The sequence below is a fragment of the Chenopodium album genome, chromosome 23, assembly GCF_948465745.1.
Source record: "Chenopodium album chromosome 23, dcCheAlbu1.1, whole genome shotgun sequence".
Taxonomy (NCBI): domain Eukaryota; kingdom Viridiplantae; phylum Streptophyta; class Magnoliopsida; order Caryophyllales; family Amaranthaceae; genus Chenopodium; species Chenopodium album.
The window spans coordinates 36,989,599-37,016,287 of record NC_137856.1 but is presented as its reverse complement, the minus strand read 5'-3'; the positions used below and the strand labels follow the sequence as shown (position 1 = coordinate 37,016,287).

Below are 26,689 nucleotides of genomic sequence, written 5' to 3'. Positions count from 1 at the left end.
AATGACACTTGTCATAACCTGGTTAAAAATATTCCCTCCAAAAGGTTTTTTTTTTTCAAAGCTTCTTAGAGAAGTATTTAATCTAATACTTACTTTACAATAATATTTCTTTTCTATTTGGCAAGTATATTTATTTTTACACATTCAACAAATATTTATATATTTATTTATTTATGACGGGAACAAAGTCATATAATACAATAATGTAATATTATCTATAACTTTGTAATGTAATCCATGGTTATTTTTATTAGTCGTGCATGCATTTCTTCCTCTGTTTTCTTTAAAGATTCAAAAAAATTGTAATTATAGAACTTTCATCCTGTTTTGCAATTTGATATTATTTTTTATAGTAAAATAATTGTATTAAACTAATGATAAATATTGAAATTACCGTGCATGGCACGGGATCTAACCTAGTGTACAATATATTAGTAGTAAATCACAATTAAAGCACGCATATGCGCGCATAACTTTAACTATTGTACTTGTTTTAGACGTCGTACTTCTTGTTTTATTCTTGTTTTTAGAAATCTATCGGTGTTAATAAGGGTTATCAAAAGGTTGTAAAATTGGTATCAAATCTAAGGTGTTATACCACTTGTTTAACTTTTTTTCAACTACAATAAGTTGAATGAAACTTTTTATCAGGTATACAACTATACAAGCAATATCTTTGAATAATATATACAAAAGAATTCGATCTTATATGCAATGTTATGTTAGATCTTTCCTTTTGACCTTTGACGAATGTGGTTAATTTGTACACTTTTTTTTACAATAGACTGCTTATGTACAAATACATATGATGTTTATTAATCTTAAAGATAAGATAAGCTGAGGACTGTGTATCAGATTTGAAGTAGTACTTATGAGCTTAATTATCACTTTCTACCCTTTAAGGTAGAACAAGACATAAAATTCATTATCTAATTGAAAACATAGATAGGCTGATATTTTAAATTTATTGGCTCAAAATAAGAGACATACAGACTAACATGTCAACGTGACAAAATTTATCTATGTACATATATATAACCGGGGAAAATCGAAACCTAATATCTAATATATCAGGATCGGACCTCGGTCTTAACCTTTAGACTAAGGCCTCATCGGCTAAATGATTCAAATTAAATAAATAAAAAATCAACTAACATCATGTATAATGATCTCAATTAGTTGAATATTGTCTCATCAAGTAAATGAACAAATTTGTTATATTCTACTCCGTGTAATTAAGTACTAATCATCTCTAATTCTCTATACATATATATATTCTACTCCGTGTAAGTACGTACTAATTATCGGCACTATGCTGCCCATCCGAATTTGCCTCTACAAAGTTTCCTTGTGCTGATGAATTCGAAGTTATTAATGTTAATTCAGCAATTGTAATCACAACCTGAGGACAATCAACAGCATTAGAAACATGATCTTTAACGGCTTCATGTTTTGTAACATTTTCGGGTTTTGACTTTTCTACGACATTGGTCTCCTTAATCTTGGCCTTCTTAAAATGTGCGAGTAGTGCAAGATCATACGTAGACTCAGCAATTTTCTCCGTGCAATCAACAATATCGATCAGTAGAGAAGCTAATGTCGCGATTGGTATGATTTGTAACAACTCGACTTGTTGATTATATGATGAGCCGGATTTGAGGAACGTCTTGAGGCTTTTCACGGCTGCTTTTGAGCTAACAATGTGTGCATTAACTGAAGTTGAAGGATATGTCATTTTTCTTATGCATGATCCTAACTTTTTTAGTGTTTTGCTTGATTCCAAACTTATTTTGGTGCATGCTTCTCTTATTTCCTCTGGGAACTTTTGTGGTTTCTGTAACAATTCACACAAGAAAAATTTATTATTGTTACAACTAATTGTATTGAATTGTACGTTAAAAATATCATGTAGAAACGAGATATTTAGTTAAGTTTAGTAAAAATAAGTTGATTTTTACTATTTGAATGTAAGGTAAATAAAATTATTAATATTAAATAGATTGTACGTGTTTTTGACCATATACCTGTGTTTGAGGATCAAAATAAGCATTAAGAGCATCAATTCTGTAGGCGCATTGCCTAACAAGGCCTCCTAGCTTAAGGTATTGATTCCATGGATGATGGTATCTAAACTGCCCGTGTCCTGGCTCCCACCTCGCGAAATTTGCCTAAAATAATTCGAATAAACGTACATGTCATTTCGATGAAGTCTAGCTAGCTAGGAATCATTCTCTAGGAAATCGAAATTAAACGATGAAAAGATCGAAAGGCTTAAAAACTTACCATGGTGTCTTCCACACTTTTGGAATTTAGAACACTTTTGTAGCCTTGAAAAGATGACTTATTTCCATCCTTAGATTTAACTTCACCATCAGATGTTTTCAAGTATATAGCACCAAATCCTGCAAAAATAGTTTTAAATTTAGTTACGTTACTAAACTATACAACATGATGTTACATAATAATATGTATGCATGAACTTTAATTCTTTATATTAAAATAGTATAAGATGACTAATTTATTATGTGTATGTGTATACCTTCTAAGAATAGACCTAGTTTTTCCATATTAGTGGCAACTGATCTATGTAATTCTTCACCGGCCCAAACAGGAAAAATGAGTGAGTTTATAAGCAAGCTAACGGATCCACCTATCGCGATGGTTGACAATCTTTTGTGTGCCAATTCTACGATTTCATCTGCTCGATACCCTGATATGGATACGAAGCTGAATGTCAATATGAATATCAAGAACCCATAAATCATAATCATATCGCGCCTTAATTTTTGGGAAAAATCGCATGAATGTTGATGCTGCAGCTGCATTTTTGTCAATCAAATAATTTCATATCGTTAGCACCATGTATGATGTATAATATATCTTAGATTTAAATGTTACGGCTTTTTTTTTATGTAATGTTTATATTATTACTCGTACCAAATATGTAGACAAATAATCCAATAAGGACAGGTTCACCAATCTTGCCACAAAGACTAGCCAAGTGATGCGCCCCAACTCCTAAAGCACCTGCTAGTAAAGTTGCTAGAGCTCTATTTAAACCTTTCCCTAATGTTGCCCCTGCAAAATAATTAACACGATGAATTTAGTAAGATAACTCGTACAAAACATGCATTTACCTAATCTATAATTTAAACATATTTAATTGGTAAAGACTAAAGAGTATATACTTACCAACAGTAAATTCAAAGACAACAACTACAGTCATTACAGCCCACATAGCAGAAACGCCAAAGCTATTATAAAGAGGTTGAAAATAGTAAAACAAAGATACCAAAGTTATAGCTAGTCCAACTTTGAATGAATGAATAACCCTTCTTGGATCATCCCTAGCTAAGTTTCTCATCATTGTTGCAATGCCAACAACCTTAGCGACTAACCTCTTTGGCAAGTGATGGAGTACTCGCGATACAAGACTAATTTTATCATCGTGACTAATAACATGCTCACTAGTAGTAAACCCCATGATTTTTGTGGTTAAAAGTTCTGCTTTGCATTTGCATATGCTAAGAGAAAATGTGTAGTGATATGAGTTATGAGAGCTAATAAACGCCAAAGCAACATATTTATAGGGGAACGAATGAAAGATGTGATGTAAAAAGAAAAACAAATAGTAATGTCTTATTCAATGGAAATTGTACAATGCAAGTACAGGGGAATTTTTGTTTATGGTTGTCACTTTCTGCGGTCTGCTTTTAGTGGTATTTTTTGTATGGTTGGTTGTTAAGTAAAGCAGGATTTTTGTCTGTCACTTTCTATGTTTTTCTGTAGGCCACATACATTTGAAATCATCAATAACAAAGTGTAGCAAGCTAGCAACATTGAAATTAAAATTATAGTATCAAATAAATTAAAAGAAGATTAAAGATAGTGGCAAACTTGTGTTTTGTAGTGGGGTTGAACTTTCCTATGCTTTCATTTTCATAGTAAAATTCTATTTTTCAAAAGTTTTACTGTTTAACCGACATACAGTACGTATTTTAATTAATTTTAGTATAAAAATTTGTAAAAATAATTTACAAAAAAATTATGAGCGAGTAGAAGTGGAGATCACAAGAGGAGAGATGTAATCAATATGTATACTTCCTCCATTATTTTTGGTTGACAAGGTTATATTATCAAGTGTAACAACAAATAAGTTTAAGCACGGTTAATAACTTTAATTACAGACATGTAAATATTAAAAGAAATACATTTTATAAATATGTATGTTGAGCCGATTCAAAAAAGATTTTACATAACTATGTTTATTACGGAGTATAATTATAAGGAAATTTTGACTTTTACCACCAAAAAAAATTAAAAAATTGTTTTTTACCACCAAAACTTCTAAAACTTTTATTTTACCACCAAAAAAATTTCTAAAAATTGTTTTTTACCACCAAACGTCAAGAAAACCGTTAAATCTAACAGCTTTAAAAAAATTTCTTCTAATTTCGTGCGCAAAATATGTTTTTCATAGGTTTAGGGGGGCACTTTGGCCCTATGGGTTCAATTTGAGGTCAAAATTGACAAAAAATGATCGGGAATGCCTCGTTTTACGTGTTCACGCAAATCGAGGTTTTTTTAAACATGCAAAACGAGGCATTTTCGATCATTTTTTGTCAATTCTGACCTCAAATTGGGGCAAAGGGACAAAGTGCCCCCCAAAACCCCTAAAGAGCATGTGTTTGACACGAAAATCGAAGAATTTAAAAAATTCCGTTAGGTTTTTGACGACAGGTGGTAAAAAGCAACTTTTAATTTTTTATTTGGTGGTAAAATAAAAGTTTTAGAAGTTTTGGTGGTAAAGGTCAAAAAATCCTAATTATAAATTGCAAAAGTTAGTCAAATTACAATTTGTGAATAATATCAAAATTCATAACGTATCAACTAATAAAAAAGAATGAACGAATTATAAAAATACAAGGTATATGTAATACGGAGTAATTGTTATTTGCCAAAAAAAAATAAAAATAAAAATAAAAATAAAGAAAAAAGTTCAACACTAAGTAAAATCATTAAGACAGTGCAACACTTGAAAACAATAGTGGAAAGTGATATTTGTAATAATCAAAATTGGCAGCTAAATAATCCGTACGCATTTCCATAAAAAGTAGAAGATTTATGGCATTACCATTACATACTGTTTTTCCCATTGTTTCTAAATACATTGCATGTGTATGCTATTTTGTTTATAATATATTGGTATACAGAAGTGACTGCTAATATATTGTTTCTTAGTAAAGAAGTGACTGCTAATTAACACTGTGGTTAACCCACAATGTATTAATGTGTTAATTTTTTGTAAAATATACGAAATATTTCAAGAGAGATCAAAATAATTAAAAAATATTATTGAATTATTGAATATGTTTAGTTTTTTGTAAAAAAAAAAGAATATGTTTAATTTTGTAATAAAAAATATAAAAATTGAAGTATTTGAAAGTGCATAATATGAATCTAATGACATATCCATTTTTTAAGATGTTTTTATCTTAAGAATTAGTGCACAAATAATAATAAAAAATGGTTGAAATTTTGAATTGATAAGATGGATGAACATATATGGCTAAAATCAAATAAAAAACCAAACAAAGCCATATTCAATTACATATTGATCGCGTTATCACAAGGTCGTGGAGTAACATCATATCCGCAGTGCTATATGACGATAACAATAATTAAAGTTGGACCAATATACTTGTAATAAACCAATTAATATTTAGTTTGGTGCCACTATAAAATGAAATAATAATAATAAAACTTTAGCAAAGTACTCCGTACAACGTTGCTAAATCAGGCATAGGAAAGAAAAGTAACTGATCGAATTAACTAATTGCTAATTCGAAGAAGAAAACAAATAAAAGAATATTTATGTATTTGGTTAACTTAATGTTTAACGAAAAAAAGAAGTTAACTAATAATAATGTAGCTTAAAACTCTAAAAATGCATCTCGAACTACTATCAATATCATCTTCATATAGGAAGTGCTTCTTTAATGAACTGATATACATTCTAGTTGCATGTGCATTTGTACTTGAAACACATGTACACATAGAACATATAAAACCAATACGATATTGGCCTAGTGCATGGATAAGAATGAAAAAGGGTTGTGTACAACAGTTAACAAAACACGGGTTCAAACCTCAGCCCTTATTTGTAATTTATATTGTTGTTGTGGCTCATTCGGAATAATAATGAAGAATTTGGTCACACTTTCAAATTTTGGTCTAAAGTTGATGAAAGCTCTAAAAAATTTTGGTGAGACAAAAATAGCATATGTGAAAGTGAAATAGTAAGAAATTAATTATAAAATTTATGCTATGAGACAAACTAATTAAACTAGACTTATACAATAATTCGTACGAAGCAATTGTAGTGGGATGGAGAAATTCTAAATTATGCATGGTAAGCAAACTATGTAGAAAATATAAAGATTCTCTTACTAAATTGGTAGAAACCTAATGTTGGCATGCTTAGATCAGAATCAATCCTTATCCAGAGGCCTAAATAAAAAGTAATAATAAAGCTTACATAATATTATAGTGCGAATTATATCGTCTTATCGTGAGCTGTGACATTTTACCTTATCAATATGGTACATTTCATTAAAGAATTAGGCATATCATAGAATAATATAATTCCGTGTGAATATTATTGTTTTTATATTCTAAACACCATACATCAATCTTTTCTGATAGATTGTAAAGGATAATGGTATACAATTGAAATTTATGTGATCCTAACTCTTATTAAATTACCATCCTTCACAAATATTGCCACCTAAAATTTCTTAAATACTCTATGTTGTACCTAATTTGTACATTTTATGCATTCTGTATATTCCATTCAAAAAAGAGTTACTCTGATCTGTATATGTTTGTATACTAATACACTCTATATATCCCTTGTGATCGAATCTCATTCTCAAGTGTATATTTTTAAAATTGTAATATATTTGGTTTCATATAAAAAAAAATGATGACGCATGTTAAGACAATTTGTAGCTTATAATATTCTCAACATATAGGCGTTATAATGAAAAACCGGTGGAAACTAGCTTAATCGATGAAAGGCACCCCTCTAAATTTTAAACACCATCAAGGGGTTAATGCAAAATTTCCAAGGTTAATGGGAAGTCAGTACTCAGTACAGCACAATGTCACTACTCAGTAGCATACTCAATACAATTACCCTCGATATAGTCAAAATTCACCATACATTTGGACTCTAATTTGAGTGTATATATGATCATTACACTCATCAAGGAGATTAGGAGAAATTGGCTTTTTATTTTGAAAATTGAAAATAAACGAACTTAAATGTTGAATAGTGGGCCCACCCTGGCGGCCGAATGGCCCAAAGTATTTGGACCATTTCAAGGCAATCATTGGGCCCACAAGAGAATTTCGATTCAAAGTAGTAGCTCATTGAGTCATTATTGATAGAAAAAACAAGTGCATGGCTGCATGCCTTAAACATCACGTAAGTTTCAATTAATTTCCTATAGTAAAAAACTCATGTCTTAACGCAAATGAAGGTCAAATAACATATTCCTACTTTCCTATCTACCATTGGACTTTAGAGTTTGTAGTCATAATCTTGACATGACTTTCATCTTCTACCATGAATAATATATTGTGTGACATTTAGGAAGCTTGCTGGGGGCACGAGTGCATGACATTGTACTACACAATGTTGATTTCGCGGTGTCTAGGCTAATTGTTGAGGTCGGCATCATGGACCATGATTTATGACATGTACGACAAGAGGACAAATTTTAACATGAGCCCAACGGCACGACAAGACCAATATGTGAGCTATGTACTTGTGTTGTATCACTAATGTGGCTTGTGTCAAGGTTGGTCCTTAAACCTACCGTCATGGTATAATATAACAATGCCAATGGACCATTATTCATGCCATAAAATAAGCTTTTATTACAAAGTACATAAAGATATGACCTTGAGCAGTAAACTGTAATTTGTATAGATATATAAAAGGGAGCTGAAAATTTTGTGTAGCATTCTCTAAATTTTTGTTTACAACTTAAAATGGCTGGAAATTATAAAATGATTTGCCATGCTAAAAGTCCAAGAAATTGTAAAATGGTTTAGGTCAAGAAGCATTTACGCAATTTAAGGCCACATGTATCAATTTTAGCAACTGGACCCAGCCCACTTAGAAAGAAAGCCCAATAATAATTTTTTTTTGGTGAAAGAGAGGGGCAAGCCCCAGCAATAATAATGGATCTACGTAGCTTGCAACTACAATTTCTCAACAACATAGGAAAAGAAATGCAAGTACAAAATATGAGAGAATGTTTGTAGCAAAAGCCTCATTTTCAACATAATTCAACATCTTGGAATAAATTACGTAGTAATAGAGTGTTTAAGGATACAATAATAAGTCATAATCGAGTGTTTTATTACCAATTAATTTGTCTTCATTTTAGTCTCCAGATCTTAGACCAACACATTACACATGTTCACATTCTATTTCATTATAGTACTAACTAGTTCAAATCCCGTGCAATGCACGGTGGTGATTAATTTTTTTAAAGAGTTATTATTGTATTGAATTTTGTAAAAAAAAATTATACTCATATTATTAATTCAAAAGTAAATATAAAAATATATTAGTTGGGTTTATATGGAGAGTTATTATTGTTAAGAATTTTAAGTGGAAGAAAGATATTTTTCATTATTATAAAATGATTTCCTTACCGAATCTTCGTAAAATGGAAAGTAAAATAGGCGGGAAAATTGTTAATGACATTGTGACAAGTGTCATTTTAGGTTCGCTTTTAGTATAGGTTAATTGATTGATTTGATCCCACTTGCTTAATCACAATAGATCCTATATTTTCATTGCCTAAATACTTATTAATAAACGTCAATACTTATTAAAAGTTTAAGATGTATAAGGTATTAAGACTATTACCTAAGTCATTAGTTATTATATATTTTAATATAAAGAACAATATGGTATTGTTTAACTTTTATTTGTAACGTTGGTTAACTTTTATCTGCAACGTTCCTAAAATGATACTTTGGAATTTGGATTAGTAAACGTCAAATTCTTATTATAATGTTTAGAAGTATCATCTTACAGGATTTAAAAAATATATGGAGTATAAAGCAATAAAAACCTATAAAGGGGAAGGTATGAAAATTCCTTACTCCCAAGTAAATGTAGTTTGTGAGACTCAAATTCGTGATCTCAAAGTCACAAGGTGAGTTTCCCGCCAACTCCATCAAGCTTTGTATGATATTTGGAATATGGAGTATCAAGTATGGAGTTTATGGACTAGTCAATTTTCCTATCCATCTCAAATACGAATAATCTATTCACATTTATTGAACTGAGCTGAATTAAATTGAATTGAACTAAACTGAATTGATCGGAACTAAACTGAACTGAACTCAAAAGAGCTGAAATGAATATTTTATGAGAGAAGGAAATTAGGAGCTGAACTGAACTAAACTGATTGAAGCTGAACTGAAACTAAGCTAAAGAGAACAGGCCCGAAGTAAAATTTTATCTAAAAAGTTAATTTTCTAGGTCTACTTTTTTCTTCTTAGGAGCTAAAGAAAAGCCACTAAAAAAAAAAAAAAATATATGCCATCCTTCTACTACAAGCATTACCAAAGTAAAGCTCTTGTAAAACTGCCACTTGGAATTGGAAAACTCTGTCATGTCAGAGACCACCATTGCAGATTTGCAGTAAAAAAATTTCTTCTCATCTTTGCCCCTTTTCTCAACCAATAAATTCAATCTTTTTCAAAAGCAACATAATTCTCACTATAAACAAACTCACAATCAATAAAAAAAATTCATAAAAAAATGTAAAGTTTTCCCCTTTTCTCATCAGATTCCACAAATCTAATGTAAATTTTCAACAAATCTTCAATTTCAGCAAAAACCCATCAATTTTGCAATCTTAATCTTTTGTCAAAAAGATTGAAGAAAATTTCTGGGTTAAGCTGAATTGATTGAATCAGGAACTGGGTAATTCTCAATTTACAATGGGAAGTAATAATGAGAGAGAAAATAATGAGCAAATGGTCAATTATTATGCTGAAAATACTGTATTTGTGGCTGTGGGAAAGAATTTCAAGGAGAGTGAATCTGTGTTGACATGGGCTGTAAAGAAATTTGGTGGGAAGAAGAGAATTTGCATCCTTCATGTTCATCAACCTCACTTGCTCACTTTTTGTAAGTTCTTCATCTTCTTTCTCTCTCCTCAATTTAACCATTTTATGATTGAGAATTTTGGAATTGTGAATTTCTTATGATATTTGGAGGTTGAAATTGAATTTGGTGTGGTTTGGTGTTGATCTAAGAAATAGTGATTTCTTTTGATGTTAAGTGTGATTGACTTCATTATATTGTTAGACTCTTGTTTACTTCACGATCTAATGGAACAGTGAATTAGTTTTTCGACTCGTTTGGTAGGTGGTAATAAATCGCAGGAGGACTGATTGGAGGTGATATATAGAGTAGTGAAATTTGTAGTTTTGGGTTGCAATTGATTGCCGACTCTTTGGGGAATTCAGTCCGAATTATTAAGTATTTAGTGGGTAATTATAAAGTATTTTTATTAAAATAAGAAGGGGTTAATTTCCCCATTGGAATGAAGCCAAAAGAGTAGTTAATCTTTGGGTTTGGAACTATGGATTATACTAATGGAATAATTCAATGGGCTCTTGAAACGGTTTGTACTTCATTTTTATGGTGAGGTTACTGAGGTAGCAGATGTCCGTGTTTGGAGTTCGGACCAAATGATAAGTGAAAATAGCTTCATTTGTTATCAAATATTTTTAAGACAGGTGAATTTGCTTACGTCGTACTCTCCCAGTCTCCCTTACCCTGCCCACGCTTGCCTGGTAGTCAGAGGTGCCTGTTTAGACGTATTGAAGTAATGTTGAGGCTTGTGAGCAAGATAGGATTGACCTACTTAATGGTGGCAAATTATATGTTGTGTTTTAGCTTATTGTCTTAATAGTTAGAATTGTCGTAGTAAAGAGTTTGACAGCCAATTGCTTTAGTAGTAGATTTTTCATTGTAGTTGCACTTGAATATAGTATGGCATGGTTGCATATCCACTGGCTTTATTAGGAATAGTTTCTATGTTTTACAGTATTAGGGATAATCCTGATTGTCACACAGTGGATATATAATGGCACTTCGGCTCTTCAAGTTGAACCAAAAACATGGAAAACTTCCTTAAGGTTTCATAGTCCAACCCTTAGACCCCTTTTATATTGGGGTTTTAAAATCAGATCCACCATAGCTCATTGCCCAATTTAGTGTGAACTAAGAGATTTATTTTCAACTCGAACACCTTAATGGTTGAAGAGAGGTGGACATAGCCATGAGCCCCATGACTAATTGAATTCATTGACCTATTCAGTTCTGAAACTATATTTTTGGATGTCTACAATGGTATTTCAGATACTTTATTATTCTCTATCTCTTAAATGATGGACTTAGGGATCATTTGCTGTGGCATTTTGAGTGTTTAATTAGGCCAATGCCAAATTGTCAAGTTTCCTGTGATGGATCTGCTTTTAGTGAAATAAAATTTCCTCGCCCATTAATGCCACTATCAACTCACAACCAAATATCTTGGCAGTTTTGATTATTGGACTGCTTATTTGCATTTGAGCAATTTTTTATCGCTTGATAATAATCATTGTGAGCCATTACTAATAGATGTGTTCCTGTATTTCTACTTTTTAAAATACTTCAGTAGATGGGAAGTTATCAATCAGCAAATTTAAACAAAGAGCAGTCAAGGCACTCCATGAATCACATATGCAGAAACTCCATAAACTCGTCAGTCAATATGTTTCCTTTGTATCTCAAATGGGGGTAATGCTTACTTTCTTCATTCAGCTGTAATTCATACTCTTTATTGTATTTTTATTTTTGAAAATGTTTTTGTTGGTTTGTCCATCTATATTAAGGCAATTGACTATATTGACTCGTGTCCCTAGGTGCGTGCAGATAGGATGTGGATAGAAATGGAGACTGTTGAGGATGGAATAGTTAAGATGATTGCTCAGCATGGTATCAAATGGCTAGTGATGGGAGCAGCAGCAGACAAATATTACACTAAGTATGTGGAGCCTTTTGAGTTTGCATGGTGTGTTAAGACTTAAGATATCATATAAGCTGGAGGATATTAAATAGAACTAAATATTTTAACTAAACGAATATGCAGGGAAATGGCTGACCTGAAGTCCAAAAAGGCAAAATATGTCTATGAACAAGGCCTGGTTTCCTGTCACATTTGGTTTATTTGTAGGGGAATGCTTATCTGTACAAGGTTCCTTCTTTTCCCTCTTCTTTTTTATATTCCTTCAGTAAACAGATGTGAACGCAAATTTGTTACCTTTCCTCTCCTTTATCGCACATTCCAGTCCTGTCTACTCTTGGTGTTCTGACTAACTTTAGAAAGCTTATATTAACAGGGAGGGTATTAAAAACTATCCTGGGGCGAATATGTCAGAGGCAACTGAATCGCAAGATTCTAATATGGCCACCAAAAAAACAGAAAAAATAAGATTAGGTGGTCCTGGTGCAGAATTTTCCCCAATTTCACAACCTCTAGATTTGAGTGGTGTGGCTGAAGAAGCAGAACATCCGAGAGTAGGAGATCGTCTCGTAGGTGGACTATCACTGGATTCAGATGTTTCATCAGAAGGGTCTGTGTCAGAATCTCTAGAATCAGATGTGGTGACTGAAGAAGTAGCACGTGTCAGAGTAAACGATCGTGGTGCCAATACAGTGTTGTTAGAGGCACAAGTAGTTGCAACTGAATCACAAGATTCTAATATGGCCACCAAATCAGAGAATATAAGATTAGGTCGTCCTAGTGCAGAATACCCCCCAATTTCACAACCACTAGATTTTAGTGGTGTGATTATTCCGAGAGTAGAAGATCGTCTTGTAGGTGGACTATCATTGGATTCAGATATTTCATCTGAAGAGTCCGATTCAGAATATGTAGAATCAGATGCGGTGACTGAAGAAGAAGTAGAATGTGTCAGAGTAAAAGATTTTGGTGCCAATACACGATTGTTAGAGTCACAAGTGGCTGCTAAAGAATCAGGGCGCGTGAGAATGGATTGTATGGCTGATGAGCATGGATCACCCCCCCGGCTGACGTTTCGGGAACGTGGCTCCATCCTCCGGGCCTGTTCTGTTGATTTCAGCTTTGCTATGGAGAAGGATACGGTGTTAAAATCTCCAAACAATAGTAGGACTTCAAATGATTGCATAGACAAAGAAAAAGAGGACCGTGGATATGAGAGCAACTTGCAGTTGTTCAAATTTCGCTCTTCATTCAAATCATTGTCGTCTGAATGCAAAATGGTAGGCCTCATGAAATCTCTAGCAATTGCATGTTAATCCTTGTCTAGCTCTGAGTTGCCGAAAAATGACATGCTAAAAGACAGTTGGCTTTTTTTAGAAGAAACGAACAGCGCTATGATGTTCAGAGTCCTTTTGCCCTTTGGGACACTAACTGATAGAAAAACTTCTCTTTGAAAGCTCACTATGGTTGATAAATGTTTGCACAGGCAGGAAAAGCTAAACTGCAAACGCCAAGAGAAACTCGTGGTAGACTGGAACAAGCCACTTTTGATGCTGAAAACTTGAAACAGTTAGCGTTTGAAGAATCAGTCAAGAGATGGAAAGCTGAGGACGAAGCTGTTGATGCTAAGAGAAAGGTATATTGCGCTATGACGTAATATCATCTTTTTTCTCTAACTTTTTGATTTTCCTACTATAAAGCAGCAAGATATGAGTGAATTGGAAGTCAACGATCTGATTATTGGGTAGATCCCGACCCTAGTAAATTAAATTTACCGTGATCTGACTGATCACTCTAAATCTTTCAACTGTTGCAGGCTGATGCTGCCATAAGTAAACATATTGAGATGGTGAAACAAAGAAAAGCAATTGAGGAAGCTTTGGTAAAAAGGAACCTAGAATGTGGAAGAATCAAAGAAGAATATGAGAAGTGTAAGAAAGAACTCCCAATGGTCCAAGATCAATGTTTTGGCCTAAAAAGCCAGATCAGAGAATCTGAAATTGCAGCTAAGGAGCTGGAGGAGAAGATTATATCAGCTGTTGAGCTCTTGATATCTTTCAAAAATCAGAGGGACCAGTCACAGCTGGAGCGTGATAAGGCTGTCCTAGAACTGAAGAATCTGGAGAACTTGAAGCAACAGAGAAATGCGGCATTGTCTGGCCTACAATTTTCAACATTTTCCTTGGTGGAGATTGGTGAAGCAACTTGCAGTTTTGATCCTTGTAAAAGAATTGGAGATGGGAGATGCGGAAGTGTTTATAGAGGGATCCTTCGACATGTGGATGTTGCTATAAGGATGCTGCCAAATAATGGATTCTTGAGCCAACAGATGTTTGAACATTGGGTAAAATCGTAAATGTACCTTAAGTTTGTACAATCATTTCTTCTTTTTATATGATCAATCTGAACCTCACATATTAGCTATGTTACTCGGACTCTTTATTTCGCCTCAAGTATCCATGTTGAATTTTGGAGACTTGACACTTCACTTTTCAAAAAAAATAGCCAAGTCCGAGTAACATATCGTTTTATAATGAGCAGATATTTATTATTTCTTATGGGTTGGGAATTGCAGGTTGAAATTCTTAGCAGAATACGGCATCCAAACATAGTGACGCTTATCGGGCTTTGTCCAGAAGCGCGTACTATAATATATGAGTACCTTAAAAGAGGTAGTTTGGAAGACCAACTATCATGCAGGGATAAAACTCCCCCTCTGCAATGGCAAACTCGAGTTCGCATTGCAATAGAACTGTGCTCTGCCCTGATCTTCCTTCATACAAATAACCCTCCAATTATTCATGGGAATTTAAAGCCCACTAAGGTCCTTATTGATGCCAATTTTAAGAGCAAACTTGGTGACTTGGGCATCTTCTTTTTGATCCCACAAAATGAGATTCCTATCAAAAGCCAACATGGTACCTCTGTGTATATTGACCCAGAGTTTCTTGAGACTGGAATAGTTACTCGAGAATCAGATATATATTCATTTGGAATGATACTTTTACGACTTTTAACTGGTAGAACTGCTTCAGGAATTTTGAAGGATGTCAAATGTGCCTTACAGAAAGATAAGCTTGAGTTTGTGTTGGATTTTTCAGCTGGAGACTGGCCGATTAATCAAGCAAGAACACTGGCTCGAATAGCATTGCAGTGCTGTGACAGAAAACCATCAAAACGACCTGACCTAGCTTCGGATATCTGGAGTGTTCTTGAGCCATTGAAAAAGTCATGTGACACTCAAGCATCATGCTTGCAGAAGAAGGAAAACCGCCGTCCTCCCTCTCACTTCCTGTGTCCAATTTATCAGGTATATTAAGTTTTTAAAATGCCATTTTTGCAACTTTTTCCATCAGTATATATGAATATCCGTATTAGAGTAAACAATTATCTTATATCTACTTAAATAAATTTAGCTCACAATTCTGTGGTATTGGAATATTACACTGATGAATAATGCATATCTCTGTATTGCATTGCAGAATAAGATGGAAAGAAAGTAGTTAAGTTGCCTGATAAAATGAATTTTAGGGGCACAATTTAAGTTCTTAACTATTTGCTTTTGTAACTTCATCTACAGGAGGTTATGATGGATCCGTGTACGGCAGAAGATGGCTACACCTACGAAGGAGAAGTGATAAGAGGATGGTTGGACAGCGGCCATACAACTTCACCCATGACAAACCTGAAACTTTCAACCTGTGATCTGATCCCCAATCATGCTCTTCAGTATGCGATCCAAGAATGGCTGCAGGGCGCATAATTGTACATTCTACACATCTCTAGCCTTAAGGTTGCACATAATATGGTACAGGGTATACTTCTGTTATTCTTTTATCTGAATACTTGGTCAAAAGTTATGCTTATGCATATTAATAAGCCAAAGTGGAACCCAAGAATGACCAAATGCATACTGTTGGGAGATATCTAATGTTAGTAATTATATTATACTGGAGTATCTAAATCACATATTATAATTACTATCATTAAGATATACTCCAACTAATAGACAAATTTATTGATAATTACACTGATAGTTAGATAGGCTCTGCAGTACAGTGAAGCTCTGCTTAGGTTGGATCAGTGTAATAAGGGATTAGGGGATAACTAATATTTACCTTTGTTCCCTTCATGTGATCAAAGGATTTTGAGCTTTGATCAAGAGTTTTATCATCTTTTTAATTTAATTAATTTCTAATAACCCATGTCACAATAAGGTTTATTACTGTAATTAATTATTGTAGTCATTTATTACCTGTCTCCTGTCTAATTATCAGAGACTTGTCGCAGTGTGCAAAAAATGTTTTGGTTGGCGCATTGCTCATTCTAGTCGAACCAATGTCTTAAAGAACAGGAAAAAGCGAGTAGCTAACTAGCTAGCATGCAGTCTAGTGCACGCCTATTTGCCCATCAAGTCTTAACTCACTGAAGGGAGAGGGGTGAATGTAACCTTAGATAGGCAGGTTAGACCCATTATAGTATGTGTTATGGTGTAGTTTACAAATATACGAAGTATGTATTTGCATTCATCAAACTTGGCAAATCACCATGGCAAGTAAGTGAAATAACACTCGAATAATATTTATGTTACAAAAAAGGCTTAAATTGTGGGGATGAACTCATTTTAGCAAAGTTGGTTGATAAAGGACTCTTTGCTCCTCATTGATGAAAGTAGATGGGACACATTTGATTGGGCTGGCAGGTCACCGTTTTGTTCCATGGGTATGTTGTATGATGAGAGTTGCCTTTCTTTCATTCTATCACTCAGCTTTTCACCATTATTTGGTCTAAAGTTCAATCAATAATGAAATCTATTAGCTCAAGATAGTAAAATAATTTCTGTCCAAAAAAAAAAAAAAAAAAAGAGTAAAAGAAAGTAGCAATAGGCAGTCAAAATGTAAAATTTGTGTTCGGTTGATAATTGAAAAGAAGTTGCCTTGCGTTTTAAAATAATTGTAATATTCTTTCTCAAGATCAGAGATTACAAAATTGACGACTACGTATGTATTAATTTTCAATAATATATTCATATAAGAAAATCATAATCACATGATATCTTGTTAAATACGGAGTTGTTTATAATAACACAAATTCAACAATAAAATCATCCATAAAGTCTAATCTAAGTATGCACTATTGACGACCCAATTCATTTTGTTCGTCACTTAATAATTATACATAACGAAAATTATAGTTATGCCGGATCTCATTAAGTTCGTATCTAAATATATTTTCCAAATATAAAATCTTTCTAATTACTTTATTATGACGGGAAGTAAACTTTTATTCAATCAAGGAAGAAGGCTTTATTATGGATATAAGGATTACATTTATACTTTGACAAACATGCTAAGGTATAATGGAACTGCTAATAAAGATTAAAAAAAAAAGGAATATTAATATTTACTCGTTCTGTAAAATTCAAGATCCATAACAGGTTTAATTCCTATTGAAATGGAATATATTTGCGCTTAACATGAAAACATTATAGCTTTAATTAAATACGAGATATTAATATCACCGATTGATACGTAATCTTAATACGAATTGCTAAGTCAGTTAACTTTTATAAATGTATTATTGTATTAATATTAATACTCTTTAGATGGAAAAAGAAAATGAAGATTTGAATCTCTTTGTGATTTTTCTTGATAAGGATTAGAGATCTTTCTATTATTAAAGATTTAAAGCAAAAAATAAAATAAAAAGAGTTAAAAAAAAAATAAAATTATAAGGAGAGATTTACTAAAGGTGGCATTTCTCTTGCTCTTCTTCTTCCCTCTCTTCTCTCTCACCGTCTCTAAGCTTTCGCCGACCATCTTTCTTCACGTTCGTGCCCTTTTTCTTCCAGAAACTTCTTTCGTTTGCTCTCTCCTCTTCAACCCAGAAAAGCGCAGGCCATTCTCTATCGATCGACGCTTCTGATTCTCTCTCCTTTGAATCATAAAGTGTCAACTCATCACTGGGTACGTCACACTTTTTTTCAAACTATTCTGCTGTAATTTTTTTGATAAATTGTTATGATTTCAATATTCTTTGTTGTAGTTTGTGCCTTCCCAGATCATTTGACGCCTGAAACTTTGTTAAGTTGTTTGAATTTGATCTGATTTTTCTGAGGTTTTGGAATTTTGGTGATCTGCACACTTTTGTTTTGGGGGGTTGTAGTTGGTATTTTGATTTCTTAGGGTTTTTTTTGTTGATTTGGGATCATCGTGGATCCAATGTAGATTGTGGGTATCGTAGGTTTTTTGCTCAATTTGATTGTAGCTTATTAATTTTGGGTGTTTTTGGTGGGTTTTGTTTTCTGATTTTCCCTTTACATTTAATTCATTTTGTATGTTATTAAGTGCTATTGCTTGATTTGATTCGTGCCCTTGTTATTAAAGAGTGGTCTTTTATGTTGTTTGTTTTAGGTTTTTTGGTGAATATTCATGTACATTGTGTTGTATGTTGTTGGCAAATTTGTATTGTGTGGAATTTTTGAGACATTGTTGTTTGAATTGTTTTCGATTACTTTTCCGTTTATGGAATACATTGTTGATTGCTCGATTGCCCGGACTAGTGAAGTGTGTTTGGTTGAGCAGTCATGGTTTAGTACCTTGCCTTGTGTTGAAGATCTCAAACAACTATTAGAAGTGGCGGAAAACGCCCTCTTGTCTGGTGGCGATCAGGTTGATTGGAAAGTCTTACTTTGTAGTTATTTTGAACATTTAATTGTTCCGCCATTTCCGCTCTCGTCTCATTGAAAAGCTATGCAGTTAAAGCTTTCAAGGATTAATATAAGCCTTGAATTATTTGGAAATGCAGTTTTTGAGAATGAATACGGTCTCAGCTTTAATCAGGAAGGAATTTGGAACTCTCACTTGTGGCTGGCCTGAGAACCAATAGAATGGGTAATATACATGAGCTACTTTACTGTGAGAAATTTAAGCTTTGTTACCGGTATGCAGAAATGATTTTAGCCGTTTTGTTAAAAGAGGATGCCAAGGGAAAAAAGCTGATTTCTACTAGGAAAGATGATGAATTAAAATGAAGTTTTACATGAAGGTTAGTAGCTCTTTTCCATGTGAGGTAACAACACGTTATTGGTTCATGAAAATGGAGCATAAGGAATTAAGCAGCCATATGTCCTAAAGTTTGGCTTCTATCTATGGGTTGCTACCATGATGTGATCTCGTGAAGTCCCAAGGAATTATCTATCCAGCAAAAGTAGCTACTACCTCCGTTACATATTAGTTGCAACTTTGGGCAATATTTGTGAGAGATAAAATATTCCAAAGTTGCAACTAATATGTGACGGAGGTAGTATATCTTTTGTTCCTTTATATTTCGTTATCATCTCACTAAATGATGGCCGCTTTGCATGTCTATCGTCTTGGAGGGTTGGAGACCTGCAGTTCATAATATCTGGAGTAAACTTCTGATTGTCTTCTCTACAGTTTACGCTAGAACGCTACAGGTGGCTTTGATATTTTGGTGCTAGTGAAGTCCATATCTGTAAGCTGTTTTCACTGCTCACAAAATTAGGTTTAGCCTAGATACTCATTAATTGCAGAATTTTAGAAATTGGGCTCAGATCAATTTGTATGCTCATTTAACGGGAAGGTATCTGATATCTGGAGATTTTGGCGGCAATGGGCTCTCTTAATCTTAGCTTGTTAAACATATGGAAACGGTGATTATGACAAAGACATTTGGGAGACATAATAACTTGTGGTTAAATAAGTCTTCAATGCTTTTGTCACTGGCTCACATCTGTCTGGTCCTTTGACTGTTAGAGCATAAATGTACTTGATTTATTTCCTTCTTACATTATTCTGTAGAAGGATAAAAGCGAATGTTTTTTCTTTATTGAGCCGAATCATGTTTGACCCTTGACTATCTTATTTGATATACTTGATTACTTGCATATTATAGGGGCTTGCCATTCATTCAGTAGAGTGAAGACTCTTTTTTTTTTTTTTTCATGTACTTTTTATTTTTACTCCTAGTCTGTGATATCTTTATTTTTCATCAATGAGTTTTTTTACCAAAAGAAAAATTGTTGGTGAATTTAGAGCTTTGAACAAGCATGTCTAATATTCTGATGAAGTTGTGTGTTCAATACTTCAATTTATTTGGCTACTTTATGTCAGATGACTTTGATTCAATTGTTGAGGTCTTACCTGCATTCCATAAATCCATACTATTGTTATTGAAGAGAAATTTTTTATGCAGAACATTATCCTAAGGTTGCAACCGTTAAAGTAGCACTTGGAAGATAAATGCCACTTCCACAGATCAAGGCCGCTGGTGCAGCAGATGCAATGAAGACGGAAGATGGAAATGACTCTTTAGACACTTTCATCAGACAAGCAATAGGGAAAGAGCCTTTTCTTTCTTTCTCCAGGGCAAATGACAGTCCAGTTCAGTGGATTCAGTTACTTCATGCCTTAGATCAACAAGGTACTAGCAATTTTCTTGTGGTCTAGACTCTAGAGTGTAATAGGATAGAATTGAAGGAGAAGTTCTAGAGCATGTCTTCGTTACAAGTCTCTCATACATCTGAGGTTACTAGTTCAAAGGAATCTTTTCACTGTGTTAAATGAGATTGACACAATAAATATGCACAGAATTCTGTACAATTTTTTGGGCCCATGCTAAGGCCTATGGTGAGTCTGAAAATGTGTACGTTTCTAGCAGGTCTGTAGTCAGAGGCTAGGATAAAGGTGTGATTTGTGTAGTAGCGCTTTTTCTGATTTTTTTCCCTTCTATATCTTCCATGGCAGATTTGCCAGGGTGGCCTTTGTTATCTCCATTGAAGGTTCAAATGCAGAAATGTGATAAATGTTCTCGTGAATTTTGTTCAACTATCAATTATCGAAGGCATATGCGCCTCCATAGGAGGAATTTGAACATTGATAAGGTATCCTTTCTTACATATACCTTTTGTCACCTAGCTGAAGCTGTGTTATACGGAAGTCACAAAATGGTTGCCAAATTATTTTCATTAGAAAAACGAATCTGTTAAACCTGATGGTCACCCTTTTTTTTTTCTTTTTTTTTTTTTGGGGTGTGTATTTAGCTTTGACTAGTACCCTCTACCTTGGCTTATGTTTATGCACGTTCTACAGGATTCAACTATTAAAAACAGGGGCCTGTTGCAAGCTTTTTGGGATAAGGTACGTAATTTTCTATTTTTTTGTGTCACCTCTTGGTCATTTCTGTTGGAAGCTCTATTTAAACCTGTAATTTTCGGTTCTTTTGATGCAGCTTTGTCCAGAAGAAGCCATGGAGATTATCTCATTTGATGACGTTTCTCTTGAGGTAAGAACTTTGTCTGGGATCATGGTTGGATTCACAAGTTTGTGGCGGTTTTATATTACTTTGTAGTTAATGATCATAGGATTTATTGGTTTTTTGCACTATTTAGCAGTTATCTGCAGCAGTGGTTTACCCCTAACCTTTTCAAAGTCTATAATATATTAAAATTAACATGCTAGGTTCAAGAATTACTTTCGAATTACTTTCATGTACATAATCTCATAGCTAGAGCTTATTGATTTGGAAATTTGATATAGAAACAAGAGAGTATAGGCATATCGCATGAGTTCAGAATTAATAATAGCGGGGCACTTGAATTTTCATACTATCTCTTCTATTTGTAAATTTTTTAATATCATTATCTCCATTTTGCATTTACTTAACATGTTTGGAACACCTGAATTATACACTAATTATCTTTTTCATTGATCTTTCTAGGGAGTTAGTGGGTGCTCGATTGTGAAGGCATTGACATCATTTATACGGAAACCTGGATTCACTTCTCTACCACAGAGTTATGTAAGATCTGGGTCTGCACTCCTGGTAAGAAAATAGTTGTGGTTCTGATTATGTTTTGACTACTAGCTGCTGCTCCTGCTCTCTCTTGTTTTTTGTCTCCAATCAAAACCTTTTCCTGTTATATCTAGCTTGTTAACAGGATAATCTTAGCTTTAACACTGATTATTAAAAATCGCAGGACCTTGTCCAGGGTAGACCTTCCAGGTTCCCGATATCGTCACAGGAGCTGTTTAGTATTTTAGATGATGCAAGCGAGAAAACTTTTTTATGTGCTGGCACAGCTACATCATTACAGAAGTATGTGTTTGACGGTGAGGCTGGGAAGATTGGGCTTGAGATGAGGAACTTGGTTGCTTGTACCAGTTTCCTTGTTGAGCAGAAAGTGGTACAGGCTTGACTGATTCTTCAGATTTGTGATGTATTCTTTACAAGCATTTTTCCTAAATTGCCCCTTTTCATGATTTGTGTTTGGATATTTCATCTGATCTACTATTTTGTAATTTGCAAACGTTTTTTATCTGTTCATGAGCAGGTCAAGGCATGCCTTGCTGATAAGGATGCTGAAGCTTTAAGGTACCAGAAGTTGCTTGTGGAGGAAGAAGAAGCTGCTCAAAAGAGGTATCTTGCTGTTATTATGTTTTTTGCGACTTTCTTGACTTAATAGTTCACTAAAGATATATATACACTATCTCAACAGTGTGTGTGTGTGTGTGTGTGTGTGTGTGTAGGCTGAGCCCTATTTAAATTAAAAACTGATATGCCTTGGTATACATTGTTCCAGACAAGCTGCTCTTTTGGAAAAGAAAAGACAGAAGAAAATTAGGCAGAAGGAGCAAAGGGCAAAGGAGCAAGCCATTGTGGAAATAGATGATTCTCCAGAAGAAAGTTCCCCTTCTCCGCCAACATCAAGCCCTGTTAACACCCCTGACTCTGTTCTAGATGTTCCAGAGATTCTTCACAACTTAACTTTATCTTCAGAGCCTGTTCAAATAATGAATGTGGAAGCAGATAGCACCAAAATTCAAGAATATGAATATGCAGATTTTGATACTTCCCAAAATGTTTATCCTGATTTGGTTACTTACCACAATGTTGAGCATCGAACATCGCATCGAAATGGCCGAAGGTACACAGTTAACTCCCGTTGGCAAGTACAAAAATTGCAGAGAACACCTAATGGCTTCCATACCAGTCACAACAATCAGGCACCAAAGCTTGGACCCATGCAGAAGCATGCCTCTTCCAGGGATTCCCGTTCTGCTGCCACCAGTGGCATTAAAGTGTGGACCCCAAAACCAAAATCAGACACTGATGAAGAGGGTTGCAAGCATAGGTTACAGATTGATGCACCAAATCCACCTGGCCAGGATAAAAAGCATGAAGTTCTTATTGGTTCAATATCTGTCACACTTGGAAATTGTAATAACCCGCAACATGACGAAGATCTTGTTCGAAATTTAGAAAGCAGTGCCTTGGAGGTCTCTACACCAAATGTTAATGGTATTGATGAGAAGCCTGTGAAAAATGAGGCATTTCAGGGTACTGCAATTCATTCAATTGGCAAGCTGCGGAGACAAGTTAGTCGACATGATAAGGGAGGCCAGCTCCCCATCCAAAACGGCAGTAGTGCTTGTGAACTTGGTAGCATCCCTTGCAATGACTGTAATGAGGTCCAGCAGACATGTGAAGCAGAGACTTACTCGAATTGCCGTGAAGACAATTATGCTTCTGTTGAAGGTGGACTTGAGAGAGGCTCAAGGTTTTCCAGCCATGTGGCAGAAGCTTTTCTTGCAAAAAGTATGTTTTCTCTCTCTCTCTCTCCCTCTCTCTCTTCCTAACTTCTTTGGGAATGTGTTTTCGTTAATGACACCAGTTAGGATGATTAAAGTTGGTAGAATCTATGTCGTGAGCTGATATGATATATTGGAATAGATGCTAGTAGTGATATGTCATTAAAATTTAGTAATATGTCAATTGTTTTACTATTTTTTTGAGACTCGATTTTTCACTGTAGGGTTTGATGTGAATATATCTGGGCTAAAAGTTGGTAAGGCATAGCATGTGATGGATGATAAAATTCTGAATTTTCTTAAAAATTAGATATGGGTTATCTTGGAACGGGAGAATAATTAGATTTGCACCCTAAGGGTATATTGGGGAATATGAAATAGGTTTATATTATCCAGAGAATAATGGGACAAACATTTTTGGAATTGTGAAAATAAATAATAATACTCCCTCTGTCACTTTTCTATGGTTAAGTATTCTATTTTGGCATTTCGTTTTCAAGTTTACATATCTAAGCTTTCCTAAAAGAGAATACTAATTTTATACATCTACCCCCATATCTTTCACACTCCCAATACACTCACCCTCAAATTACCTGCTTCAAAGGCAACTATTCTCATTTACCAAAATATTTACATATTTATTTCCATTTACCAAAATATTTACATACTCCCAAAGCATATATTTCCATATAGCTACTCCCAAAACAAATATTCTCAATTTTCATTCTCCCAAAATTTGTTTCTTAATACCCGCGTAAAAAAAACCAAACATAACTGTAGAAAAGTGCAGAGGAAAAAAAGTGACAGAGGGAGTAATAAAGGGACAGGTAATTTTTTGAGGTATTTAAAAGGTCTGAGTTTAAAGCGCATATCTACTCATAAATTAGTGTACAAGTGGTCTTTTGTTAACATGTTTTGCACCAAAACTCTTATAGGGTGGAAGGAGGCTATTGCATCAAACCATGTGAAGCTAGTCTTACTTCCTGAAGCTAGACCTCCCGAAGGCCCTGATGTGCAGAATGAAAACAAAGGCTCATCCAGGTTGGAGCATCGTCGCATCCTTCATAGTGCAGAGAACCGTATGGAGAATTACACAAACCTTGAACATTCAGTGGCTGTCAAGTCAAAGACCAGAGCTAAGGCAGAGAAGGGCTGCAAGGTGAAATACATTCCAAAACAAAAAAGTGCTTATTGAGAAATTCTGGGGATTCATAGGTGGTATAGCATATGTGCAGTTTTCATTTACTATATCTTACATTCTTAGCAGAGGTTCCAGTTTTAACAGCGGTCTTCTGTCCGGAAATTTTTGGGGGAAGTGATTATTTATTAGCAATCTAGTTTCTTTTCTAATTTCAGGATGCAGTAACCTCTATTATTTGCCTTCAATAGGTTAGATTTTTTCTCATGTAATAAACTGGGGTTTTTATAAGTGATGTTGCAGATTTTACCCTCTGGCTTTTTGTTGGCATTTTATAGTTTTGCTTCTCTTCTCTTTAAAATGCAAAAGTGTATAGCTTCCGAAGTTCAAGATGATAAGTTTAGTATAGTACATTAGTACTAGTTAGGACTTAGGAGACTTAGGACCTGAGTCACCTGACCAATTGATGTCACAGAAAATTTGTGCATCTATCATTCTTTCCTGTTATTCCTATGGTTTATTGATATGATATCTATGCTGCATCTCTACATGTTAAGAGAGTAAAATGTATGTATTGTTCATTTGTTCTATGTTAAGTCTTCTTGAAAACAAACCCTCAGTCAAAATGGCTTTTTTTTTTTTTTTTTTTTTTTTTTTTTTAACGCGAAGAGAGTGAATGTGTGTTATTTTAGTCACAGGGATACTAGTATAATACTTGGAGTAGCTTCTTGTGAAGATTATAATAGTTGTCTCAAGTTGTTCTTACTCGCACGTTTATGGTAGCATTCCTAGCACATATGACATGTAATAAGATTACGCTGCACATTTCTGATCTGGCATTACGTCACGCTTCACATTTCTGATCTGGTATGCTGCACATATCTATTTTACATGCCAAGAAGGTTGTTTGTAAAATACTCTGATTTGTGCTAGTTTATAGTCTTACTTGATGAATTAATGAGCACAGTATACGTTAAGTAGAAATAAATTTCAATATTATATTAAGCAAATTGCATATTCAATTTAAGCATCCTGCACATAGAATACGTTATTATTCCAAGGATAGGTATTAAAATTATTTGCGGTTTCCTCGAACATCTCTAGGGTGCGATGGAGGATGTATATTACTTATAAAATACTTGAGTAAACTTGTATTTATTTTCTAATAAGTCAACAGAGTTAGCTACCTTATAAATATTGTATATGAACCCTTTGCAAATGAAACTACCTTAATCTTCAAAAACTTTGAGATAAAAAATCAGAATAATCCATCTTCAAAATCTCATATTTTTGAGATGTCGAAAATCACCCTTAGGCCATACCAGCTATCCGATGTCGATGATTATATGCAATGGGCTTGTAACTCAGAAGTGCTAGAATACATCCTATTGCAGTTTTGGATAAAAGTCGACTCTTTAAGGGAAGAAGTTGTAAGCTACTTCAAAGAAGTGGTCATTAATCATCCATGGTACCAAGCCATCTGCTTGGATGACCGTCCCATTGGCTACATAGTACTCGAAACACAAGCTGGTAAGTTTGGCGTTGATAGGGGTAGAGCTCAACTATCCTATGCTTTAGGCCGTGAGCATTGGGGCCGAGGCATCACCCCTATTGCATTGAGAATGGCTCTCTCTTCTGCTTTCCAGAAGCTTACTAATCTTGTTAGGATTCAAGCTTTTGTTGATCTCGAAAACAAGGCGTCTGAAAGGGTGCTCCAAAAGGTTGGTTTTACTAAGGAAGGTGTTTTACGACAGTATGGTATGGTAGTAGATGGGGAGGGTATAGATCTTAATATCTATAGCATTATATCCACTGATCCAATACTTAATTGA

The 26,689-nt window shown here is 34.2% G+C and overlaps 3 protein-coding genes and 1 pseudogene across 7 annotated transcripts; 3 read left to right on the top strand and 1 right to left on the bottom strand.

The window, feature by feature from the left end:
- Nucleotides 1-1,297: 1,297 nt before the first annotated feature.
- On the bottom strand, nucleotides 1,298-3,484 carry LOC145607545 (aluminum-activated malate transporter 2-like; annotated as a pseudogene).
- Nucleotides 3,485-9,637: 6,153 nt separating this feature from the next.
- Nucleotides 9,638-16,306, top strand: LOC145608412 (U-box domain-containing protein 32-like). 4 transcript variants are annotated; one of them, XM_081664025.1, is made up of 9 exons: nucleotides 9,638-10,222; nucleotides 11,760-11,881; nucleotides 12,007-12,128; nucleotides 12,234-12,338; nucleotides 12,484-13,387; nucleotides 13,594-13,743; nucleotides 13,924-14,451; nucleotides 14,683-15,417; nucleotides 15,688-16,306. In XM_081664025.1, exons 1-9 carry the CDS (start codon nucleotides 10,033-10,035, stop codon nucleotides 15,868-15,870), a joined length of 3,039 nt encoding a protein of 1,012 aa, XP_081520151.1. In that variant the 5' UTR covers nucleotides 9,638-10,032; the 3' UTR covers nucleotides 15,871-16,306. The 4 variants fall into 4 exon arrangements, with proteins under 4 accessions (XP_081520151.1, XP_081520150.1, XP_081520153.1 ...); XM_081664024.1 differs by having other exon boundaries at nucleotides 12,007-12,155; XM_081664027.1 differs by lacking the exon at nucleotides 9,638-10,222 and having other exon boundaries at nucleotides 11,767-11,881; nucleotides 12,017-12,128.
- Nucleotides 16,307-17,523: 1,217 nt separating this feature from the next.
- On the top strand, nucleotides 17,524-25,166 carry LOC145608251 (uncharacterized). 2 transcript variants are annotated; one of them, XM_081663862.1, is made up of 11 exons: nucleotides 17,524-18,073; nucleotides 18,915-19,000; nucleotides 20,325-20,552; nucleotides 20,876-21,012; nucleotides 21,221-21,268; nucleotides 21,360-21,413; nucleotides 21,849-21,953; nucleotides 22,108-22,314; nucleotides 22,462-22,547; nucleotides 22,711-23,726; nucleotides 24,655-25,166. In XM_081663862.1, exons 3-11 carry the CDS (start codon nucleotides 20,372-20,374, stop codon nucleotides 24,912-24,914), a joined length of 2,094 nt encoding a protein of 697 aa, XP_081519988.1. In that variant the 5' UTR covers nucleotides 17,524-18,073; nucleotides 18,915-19,000; nucleotides 20,325-20,371; the 3' UTR covers nucleotides 24,915-25,166. The 2 variants fall into 2 exon arrangements, with proteins under 2 accessions (XP_081519988.1, XP_081519987.1); XM_081663861.1 differs by lacking the exon at nucleotides 18,915-19,000 and having other exon boundaries at nucleotides 17,525-18,073.
- Nucleotides 25,167-26,152: 986 nt separating this feature from the next.
- Nucleotides 26,153-26,689, top strand: LOC145607544 (uncharacterized). Its single transcript, XM_081663165.1, has one exon. The coding sequence runs from the start codon at nucleotides 26,153-26,155 to the stop codon at nucleotides 26,687-26,689; it is 537 nt and encodes a 178-aa protein (XP_081519291.1).